This window comes from Olea europaea, unplaced genomic scaffold (genome assembly GCF_002742605.1).
Source record: "Olea europaea var. sylvestris unplaced genomic scaffold, O_europaea_v1 scaffold1354, whole genome shotgun sequence".
Lineage (NCBI taxonomy): Eukaryota > Viridiplantae > Streptophyta > Magnoliopsida > Lamiales > Oleaceae > Olea > Olea europaea.
The window spans coordinates 281,138-291,552 of record NW_019231040.1 but is presented as its reverse complement, the minus strand read 5'-3'; the positions used below and the strand labels follow the sequence as shown (position 1 = coordinate 291,552).

Genomic DNA, 10,415 nt, shown 5'->3' with positions numbered 1-10,415 from the left:
GCATTCCTAAATGGGGATCTCGATGAGGAGGTCTATATGGAACAACTAGAAGGTTTTGTTTTACCAAGAAATGAACATAAGGTATGCAAGCTAATTAAATCGTTATATGGGCTAAAGCAAGCACCTAAGAAGTGGCATGAGAAATTTGACTTAGCAATTATTTCATATGGATTTAAACATAATAGTGTAGATAGATGTTTGTATTCTAAAGTGTGTGATGATTACATGATATTTCTATGCTTATATGTTGATGACATGATGATTATAAGTAATCACATGGATGGGATAAAAGAAACGAAGAGGTTTCTATCTTCCATATTTAAGATGAAGGATCTTGGATAAGTCGATACTATTTTGGGTATCAAAGTCTCAAAGACTAGTAGGGGTTATTACCTTTGTCAATCACATTATATTGAGAATGTGATAAATAAGTTCAAACATTTGAACATAAAAGAGTATAATACCCCTATTGATCCAAGCTCAAAACTTGTAAAAAATGATGGAAGAGAAATTGCTCAATTAGAGTATGCAAGTGTTATTGGAAGTCTTATGTATGCAGTTCAATGCACAAGACCAGATATAGCCTATGCAATAAGTAAACTTAGTAGGTTTACTAGCAATCCAAGTAATGAACATTGGAAAGCAATTGGGAGAGTTCTCGGATACTTAAAGAAAACCAAGAACTTAGATCTACAATATACTAAATTTCCAGCAATATTAGAAGGATTTACTGATGCTAGTTGGATATCTAGCACGAATGAAAGTAAATCAACTACGGGTTGGGTGTTTACTCTAGGAGGAGGTGCAGTTTCTTGGAAGTCGAAGAAACAAACATGCATAACACATTCAACTATGGAATCTGAATTTGTAGCCCTATCAGATACAGGAAAGGAGGCTGAATGGCTTAAAGACTTATTCTATGAGATACCTTTGGGATCAAAGAATATTTCTTCAATACCAATAATGTGTGATAGTCAAGCCACTTTAGCTAAAGCATACAATGATGTATATAACGGGAAGTCTAGACATATGAGTCTTAGACACAACTACATAAGGAAGTTAATCAAGGATGGAATAATTTCCCTAAATTATGTAAGGTCGAATGAAAATTTGGCGGATCCTCTAACTAAACCTCTAAATAGAGATTTAGTGGCATCTACTTCAAGTAGGATGGGATTGAAACTCCTTAACTGAAATATCCACCAATGATGGCAACCCTACCTGTCGTTACTCAAAAGGTTTTTCACGGGTTCAAAGGGTATCAACAAGTCATTCGATATGTGGATAGTTACAGCATTATTATAATCCGCTATAATCCTATCCTAGATTAATATAATGCTGGTTGTTACTAAAACGAGGGTTGAGCTATAAGCTCTTAATAAAGTTCAGTGTAAAACCACAAGTACTTCTAAAAGTAACAAAGGTACTGGAAGAACTTTACCTAAATAAACTTCAAGGTGGTGCCGCCTTAATAGAGAGTTGGAGTTCTCTTTTAAAAGTTTATTGAAAAAAGATAAGCGCAAGGCCATAAAAGCGCTAAGCGAGAAACGAGAAACTTGAGAACACGTGATATTCGTGTGTGTGTTCTTACCGGTATTGTCACATGAAATACTTGGTTCAAAGCTTCACGCTACCTTGAATTTCGACTTTACTTTGTTTGAATTACACTATGGTTAGATTCAAATCGAAAGATATCTAATCCTTACGCATGAGTATCTTTTTTGGTGGTTTTTCATCCATAAGGTGCACCACTTCGTAAAGCTATACTACTTGGCTATAAATAGGTGATCTTGGGTCATTGAAAAATGTTGAAAAAACACTTATTATATTGATCCTTCTTGAGATCAAATCCAAAAGATAAAATACCCTCTTATATTCATCTTTTCTTTGTGTTCTTAAGTTTTAGAGATTCAAACAAGTGTTTAGTGTTTGAATCTCTATAAGGCTTGATTAATTCTTCAAACCTTTTGCCGGATCACCCTTTAAACACCAAAATAGTGGGGGCAAAATTCATTTGAGGACAACAATCAAAGATTGTGTTTGAGCCTTCAAAGTTCTTCATATATCCTTTGCCATTTGTTCATCTCCTATACTTCTTTCGATAATTTTTCTATTTGTAATTCATTCTCATCTTTGGTGGAGTAACATTATTTCCAACAAATTCTTGTATAGGGTTCTGGTGTAATAGATACATCATGAGAATGGCTGCGAGCGAGTGTTCATATTTTGTCATTTTCGTCTGTCAACTGGTTCGTATTGTTGTAATTTCTCCCAGTGCATGTGGGTTTCCGTTATGGAGCTCAAACGTGATGTCGAACTTAAGGTCGAACTAGGGTGAATATATGTTTAATATCTAGCTATTTATGTTTAGCTAAATTGTTTTTTCATGCAATAAACAAATTTAACAATCTTCCTCTAATTCTCCAGATTCCATCAATCATAATGAAAAGAAAAAGATATTATGGTCAACAAGATCGCAACATAGTAAGTAATTCTCCATACTTGATGGATTAAACAAAGAAAAGAAAATAAAAAAGCATGAATAATGAAAGAAAGAGGGGCCTAATTTTCCAAATAATTGATCTTCTGTTCTTGTTTTTCCATATGGGATGCAACAAAATATCCATTAAATTTGTTATATTAGGGACGCAGCCGATAAAAACAATGAAAAAAAAAATATGGTAGGAATAAAATATGATAAGATCGTACGTCCAACAAACAAAAGTTACTAGTACTACTTCTTCTTGCCAAAACCTCTTTATATATTCGTCTTCTTAATTTCCATTTCCATTAACCGAATCAACATAGAGAAAATATCAGTCAGGCATGCTCTTTTTCATCCCAGTCTGGTCTGCCAAGTGTGAACTCTAAGCTTGGGTTTTTATAATCCCTATTAGACCCTCCATAGCTCTTCGGCATTGAAGAATCATATTCCTGCATTGGTTTTGAGGTTGTCACTCATATTATTACCAAGGGAAATAAAACGCAGAAGATTGCTTGCATTAAGGGGAATACATATTCCTCGACTATTATTAGTATGGTCGACGTTTTATCTCTCATGGGAAATTTCTATGACTGTTTTTAGCCATGGTGCAAACTCGATTTTCACTTAGTTTTGTGCGAAAGTGAAAAGAAAGTTGAAAAAGGAAGGAAATACCTCATATGCAACAAAGGAAAGAAGGGGGAAAAATATTAGACTTTTCCTCCACTGCCCTAATTCTACTCATATTGAAACGAACAAGTTAGAAATTTTCGTAATGTTTCTTTTCTCCATTATCCCTTGATCATGTGGACCAGTGTTAACATATTTTCTATTGAACAAGATATTATATAATATTTTTTAATATAATCATCTAAGACTAAGATGTAAAAAGAAAATATATACCTCTATCTGGCGGCTGGAATTTTGTTGTAATGGAAAAAATGACGATCTGAGACCATTAATGTCCCTGGCATTTGCTTGTAACCAACCCTCTCTATTGCTGAAAAACAACAATTAATGAAATTTGTTAGTTGAGATGCTACACAAACAACATATTTTCTTAGGTTTCAATACCTTAAAAATATGCTCTACTGCTAAGGCTAGTTTTTTTTTTTTCTAAAAGAAAATTACTTTTATTAATTTGCACGGCATAAGCATTTGATATATATGCATATGTACCTAAAAAATGGAATTTGAAATATTCCAACGGCTAATAAATATATGTTTAAGGTCCAATGGAGTTACATGGATTCAAAAATAACTAGTTCCAACCAAGTATATTTCAACAAAAAGACTGCTGGCTGTAATGTATAATTATGAATTAACTTAGGGTAGAGAAAAATAATGTTAGCAGCACAGTATTTTCAAAACACATTCTGTTGCCATTTCATTCAATCAAATCATCACAAACATAAAAGACGATATAAAAAGGGTAACACAGTCTGTCCAATAAAACTCAGCGGGAAAAAACTACAAAAGAAGCAATATTGTGGGCCACCTTATTCTTATCTCTAAAAATATGGTGACACTTGCAACACTCAACTTCTCAAACAGTTCTAAAATATCTGAAAATAAAATTGAGAGAAAGACTATCTGACAATTTAAGCCCTTGAATCACTTGTTATGAATCATATTCTGCAGTAATTAGGGCAATAAAATGAAGAAATGATTAGTAGAGAAGATTATTTTTGGCCATTGAACAGACTTACACTAAAAAAAGGGAAAAAAAGACCATTAATCCGCCTCCATAATTATTCATTAAAGACTTATGGTGTGTAAAGCTTCTTTTAGGTTTTCAAATGTACAACAAATTTAATATTTTAGTAACATTGTTAATTTTCAAATACACTGTTTTCATCTCAGCTAAGAAAAATTAAGTATTGTGATTTAAAATAACCATGGAATTTACAAAGATTAAACATGTTTATTTACATAAAAGCGAACAATTCACAAAGAGAAACAAGTTTTCATCTCGGCTAAGAAAAATTAAGCATTGTGATTTAAAATAACCATGGAATTTACAAAGATTAAACATGTTTATTTACATAAAAGCGAACAATTCACAAAGAGAAACAAGTTAAATGTAAAAGCAATGCAGATGAACCTTGCACAATGTCACGCTAATTATATTCATAAATGCAAGTTGAATGGATTTCAAGCTAAGCTATAGGTGGTTAAAACTGTAGAGGTGTAATTCTTTCGTTTCCATCTATTTCTATAAAAGCGTGACAGATGAAACATGCACATAGAAAGAAACAAAATTCAAGAAACGAGTGATGGTTTCTAATGAAATATCGCTGAATGGTGGAGTTGGTATTGATTATACTTCGATGGTTTGTTTTGTGAGAGTTTGATGAAACCGGTTGAGCTCCTTTAGAGTAGTAGAGATAGAGGTGGTTTCAACAAAATGTGACTTTCCAATTGCTTAACTCACAAGAGGACCTCTGCAAAAAGAAATTGATAATCATTCTTTCAAAACTCTTTTGTTGTTATACTCATTTTCAACAACATATTCTTACAATAAAATATTATTCACGTAAATTAAAATGTTTTCCCCCTACGTTTTAACCACAAATTTTTCAAGAATTACTATTCAAAAACTCGTTGTTTCCAAAAAAATACTGTCAAACAGGGTTTAGTACTATCATTATAGGCATACAACCAAGTCAACTTGAGTCTAACTTTAGAGTCTTCTTTTATTTTAGCGACATTTTCATCCAAACGTCAAGCTGAATTCACGGGAATGTGTGTTCTGACCGCAGGATAGTTGTATGGATACGAGAGGATGAGGTACTGGTCAAGTGATTATCTGTTTTAGAAAAGAAGAACTTGTAGACAAACATTGACTATACTGTCTCAAAATTTGTGCAGTATAGCTACGTTGTCAACAAATTAATTAATATATCTATAGATCCTAGGAAAAATCTTTCAGTCTTCTTTCTGTGAAGTTTAAATTACAAGCAGACTAGAATTTGTGAAACTTAAATGTCTGAAAATGGAAATAGTACCTTAAAATATGAATGAGAAAAAGTAAAAGCAGAACAGCCCATATTAGAAGGAAACAGTGTTGATGTTAGGGCCTTCTATTTTTCTCCATTTTAGACAGTATATGCCCACTGTTTTGTAGCAAAAGGAATGATTTAGACAAAGGCAAATGCCACTTCACTGTCAAAGTTATCTTAATGCATAGAAGCTGGTTCTAAAACAGTGCCCTATATATGATTCTATCTATATCAATATATACAAACAAAGACCCACATAAACTACATTTATATAATAGTACTATTACAGTGTTACTTTAAGAAAAGGAGAGCACTTAAGTCAAGGTCCGGGTCCTTTTTTCTTGGTCCTATATGCATATATATCTCCTCGTGAATAGAATAAGAACCAGGGTTAGAGAATTATGTACTTTATGAACAGGATTAAGAAATAATTCCAAGGAGAAAAGGAAAAGGGTAGGAGTAGCTAGGTTGCTTTTTTATTCTTTTTTCTTTTCTTAATTTACCCTTTGATTGTGTTTAAGATAACTTTTTTTAAGTAACGCCAGTGCTACGTAAGCCAATGTCAGGTGGAAATCTTCCAAAATCAAAGGCTAATATAAAGAAAAGACGAAATGAAACAAAACAAAAGCAAAAGCTGCCACAAGAACCTTTTTATTCTTCAAAAATGGTGGACGTGAGTTTGCATTTTCTAAGTTTCAGGTACCATGCAAAAGGAAAAGGAAAGGAATTCATTCATTATTCCACCATTATTTTAAAGCAGTACGTGGACATTTAACAGATACTTCCATACAAATATGCATATAATATAAGTATATATACAGAGAGACCCACGAGAGAAGAGAGAGAGAGAGAGATGCAGACCTTGAGGAGTTGCTCCATAATGTGCTCGCATTGGAAGGATAATCAGATTCTTGTTGCAAAGATCCATCGGATGAACCTCTTTGATCAATGAGTCGATGCAATCTGGCCCGTTCACTGGCTCCGGCACTGCCTATTGTGGAGAGATCATCTTCACCGGATCCATCCGAATGGCCTTCAAGAAAGAACCCAAAAATTTTCAAGAAAAATCCAATGCATGTATTGCTTAGAAATTTGGAAGGATTTTAATGTGTACATTTCAAACAAGGAAAAGAGCTGGGAGACTTTTAAGAAAGTTAATCAAATCTGCTAAGCAACCCGAATTACCTGAAGAAGCTGCAGGCTTGTCAGTGGTTTTAACAGTTCGATACATCTGCACTCGATAAGTATATATAATTAAAGAAAATTGAAAATCTAAAGAAAAGTGAAAACACTCTCAGATCCCTCTCTCAAATGACAGTAGTATTTGTTAAGAGTAAACCATCTGGGCTTCTGAGTCGTGTTCGTTTGATCATTAATCACGAGGTTGATGTTTGATAAGGCAGTGATGAGCTGTATTATTGAAAAATGATGACTTGCTTTTGTCTGTTATCATTCTACAATTTCTGCACTGCAATTTTTTTTTCTCTTTTTCCTCTTTAACTACTTCTCTGACTATCAGCCCCTCTCAAGATTTCTCCAATTCAATAATTCATTCATTCATTCACTCACTGCACTCATCGGTTAATGTGCCGGAGAAATAGACGGGGACCTCTACAGACATCACTTACCCAGAGAGAGAGAGAGAGAGAGAGAGAGAGAGAGAAGATATTACCGTAGAGAGTAAAATGTGAGTTTTTATTTCTCTGTACCTGTAAATGGCTTTTGACATGAGCTAGAGTGAGATCTTTGACATCCATAAGCTCAAGAACTGACTTGGGAGTAGCTCCTGAAAATCACAAATAAATGAACAAAAAAAGGATTAGAAAAGAACACAGAAAAATATTAAATAAAAGAAACAAAGGAAAAATCAAGGATAAATCAACAAAAATTAGGAAGAGAAATATTGTACTTTCATGGCCACCAAGAAGCTCAACTGCGTGAACAAAACGCGCATGAAGGGTGCTAGTCCATCGCATTCTGGGTGCCCTCATGCTTCGTTTTGTCGGGAGTTTGGGAAGAAATCTTGATCTCATCATTCCATGAGAAGCCTCAGAAGGCCCTACTCCATACTGTTGATTATGGTGACGATGAAATTGATAAGAGGAAGACATCCCATTAAACCTTGGGCCACCACCGGTGGGTATTCGGTAAGCTGAGGACGAAGCGTTAGGCCCCGAGTTCAAAATCGATATATGATCCAAACTACCACCAAAATAAGGTGAAGCTGAGTGCGAAACAGAAGGAGAACATAAAGACGTACAAGAAGAAGACGATGCTATAGTGGATGACCAAGAGGGACAAGTCATTTGATGGAAGCACATCTTTGGATCCTTCTCTCTGCTGGCATGGTCCAGAGGCAAGAACGGGAATGGACGGTTGGGATAAACCGGAATACCCTTTATAGGCCTCAAACCATCCGATACTTCCAGCACTGAAACCCCATGGTTTATGTGATTTATCTGGCTATTAGATTGGTAGATATGGTGATAAGGGTTTTGTGGTTGTTCTTCTAGACCTCCAAAGTAGAAATTTCGTCGAAACTGGGTCTCTCCGTTGACGGCAGTTGCAGGGTGAGCTAAGGACAGCTCAATGAAGGCATCACAATTCTTGGATGCGTTTTCTTCACGCCTTGTAGAAAGATCGAATTTTGCTGCAACTTCACTAACGCCATTGCAGATTGCCGATGAGGAACTGTTGGGAGGACTAATGTGTAGAGAAAGATCAGGGACTGGATTTGAAGAGGGTTCAACAAAAATCCCTTCCAAGGGCATTTTCCTTGCTAGATTTTCTTGAAATCAAATACTTTTCTTTTTCTAGATAATTTAAAATCCGAAGTGACATGGAAAAAGGGAAATAGGAGATAGAAAAAGAAACTCCAAATTTGTTGTGGGAGATTTGCAATACAGACTAAAATTTGTTTCGAGATTGTAAAGTTTGGAACAACTTGGTGTGCTATAAAGGTTAAATTTGAGAAATCTAGGAGATATTGAGTAAAGGGAGAGTGCAATCTCTTTTATCTTCTCACCATATCCAATCTGATATCAAGAAAAAGTAGTAAGAGAGAATAAACAGGGAGATAAAAAGGAAGTAAAGACTATTAAACCGAAATTTTTCTTGATTCTGGGAAATTAGCTTGAGGGATTAAAGTCCCTCAAAGATTGTAAAGCTATGAAAAGACTACTACTTCATGTATGCTTCAAAAGCTAAAGAAGAAAACTCAGGAGAGACGAAGTAAAGAAAAGTCGACATATTCTAGAGAGATGAAATAATGGAACAAGAGAATTCCAGAAAGGCATGAAAAGAAGAAGGGGGAATTGGGTTTGCCGTTCTTCCTCGAGAGTATGTCTAAGAAAATGACACTAAAACAAGGTCTCTTCCTCTCGAGTCAAAACACACACAAAGCAGCAAATAAAAAATAATAATCATTAATCAACACAAAAAACAAAAGATAAAAAAGCATAAACAACATTAAAAAGATGTGTTGCCACTTTTTGATTTCCTTCCCCGTAGACGACGGGATAAAAAATCTTGAAGAGAAAGACCCTCTTCCATGATTCCTTTTCCCCCCACCCTCTCCGCTTCTCTCTCTTTCTCACTCTCTCTCACAAAAGAGGAGAGAGAAATTCTCGTACTCATACACACACGTACAAGCATAATATTTTTTATTTCAGTGAAAAAGGACATTAAAGAAATTCCCTTTTCATGCTAAGAAATGACAAGCCACAGAGATAATCCAATCTTTTAAATTAAATTAATATATAAATCTTGTACTACACTAGACCACAACATCAAATCATGAAATTTTATGGGTTTTTTTTTTCCCAGATTTTTTCTAAGGTATTTCATGTATTGTTGTATAAAATATATAATCAAAGAAGCTAACAGAGTACAAGAGTCTCATTGACTTGATCTGTTTAGACATCCCGAAAAGGGTATTTGTTTGCTAGTGTACATTTGGCTTATCATGTGCATAAACCAAAATAAACCCACATTACCTTCTAATTCCTTTTCATTCTCCCAAATGTTCCCTTCTAATCTTTCAATACTTTTGTCTGGCGTCTTGGGTTTTATTATGTCTTCCCCCACATGAAACCCGTCATTGACTCCACCCCCACCCCCAACTCCCAGAAAGATGCTAGGTTTTATTTTTTATTTTTTTATTTTTCGAAAACCTAGGCTAAATCAACGGGTAAAAATATATGTATATTATTGGGAAGTAACTTCCCTAGCACTTTTAATGCTATTTCACCAGAGAGATTAAACAAGGTGCAAACATCTTTGTATCATTGAATTTTTAATGGGGGAATTCACTGTGTGACACCTTATTCGATGTTTACTAAATGACACAAGTCCACAGACGGTGTTTAGCTGGTGCATTAAATGCTAAAATTATATGGCTTTGGTTTATGTTGTTTGCTGCTCCACTTTATGAAAACATTTTCAGCAAAAAATAAAAATAAAAAATATTAATTTCTTATATCAAAGAAAATCATGCACACTGCACTAATTAGCATTGTTTTGAATGAGATACGTTGTTTGACAAACAACTATGTCCTAATTTTCTTTAATAAATAGAAGCTGGAAAAAAACTTATCATTCCCACTTACATCGCAAGATATTTAGGAGGGTGTATTCAATTGGAATTTTTAAAAACTTTAATGAACTTTTTTTTAAGTGATGACTTTTTGTGGATTTCGTGGATCTTTTATAGATTTGTATGGAATTAGTGGAAGTCTTTCGTAAACTTTTATGGATTTTCATTTTAAAATTTTTATAGATTTTTGTAGGATTCAAAAGACTTTTGAAAACTTTTATTTAAAATAGAATTCACGTGGATCTAGTACAATTGTGTGAAATTCTCACTTATTAGTTCCCACAATTCCCCATTCTTTCCTTTCTTCTTCCCATATAATAAAAACATTTGAAAAAAT

The 10,415-nt window shown here is 34.2% G+C and overlaps 1 protein-coding gene across 3 annotated transcripts; it reads right to left on the bottom strand.

Moving 5' to 3' along the window:
- Window positions 1-2,523: 2,523 nt before the first annotated feature.
- Window positions 2,524-9,153, bottom strand: LOC111375273 (transcription repressor KAN1-like). Of its 3 annotated transcripts, XM_022998073.1 has the most exons (7): window positions 7,745-9,143; window positions 7,394-7,636; window positions 7,194-7,270; window positions 6,670-6,715; window positions 6,346-6,517; window positions 3,386-3,482; window positions 2,746-2,934 (listed from the first exon to the last, which is right to left on the bottom strand). In XM_022998073.1, exons 1-7 carry the CDS (start codon window positions 8,253-8,255, stop codon window positions 2,821-2,823), a joined length of 1,260 nt encoding a protein of 419 aa, XP_022853841.1. In that variant the 5' UTR covers window positions 8,256-9,143; the 3' UTR covers window positions 2,746-2,820. The 3 variants fall into 3 exon arrangements, with proteins under 3 accessions (XP_022853840.1, XP_022853841.1, XP_022853842.1); XM_022998072.1 differs by having other exon boundaries at window positions 2,524-2,934; window positions 7,394-9,143; XM_022998074.1 differs by lacking the exons at window positions 2,746-2,934; window positions 3,386-3,482 and adding an exon at window positions 3,498-4,926 and having other exon boundaries at window positions 7,394-9,153.
- Window positions 9,154-10,415: the final 1,262 nt, after the last annotated feature.

Coding starts and splice junctions, on each gene's coding strand:
- LOC111375273 (XM_022998072.1), bottom strand. CDS start 8,255: ATGCCCTTGGAAGGGATTTTTGTTGAACCCTCTTCAAATCCAGTCCCT. Junction 6,518..6,669: donor CAAGCCTGCAGCTTCTTCAG/GTAATTCGGGTT, acceptor TCTTTCTTGAAG/GCCATTCGGATGGATCCGGT. Junction 3,483..6,345: donor TTATGGAGCAACTCCTCAAG/GTCTGCATCTCT, acceptor GTTGTTTTTCAG/CAATAGAGAGGGTTGGTTAC.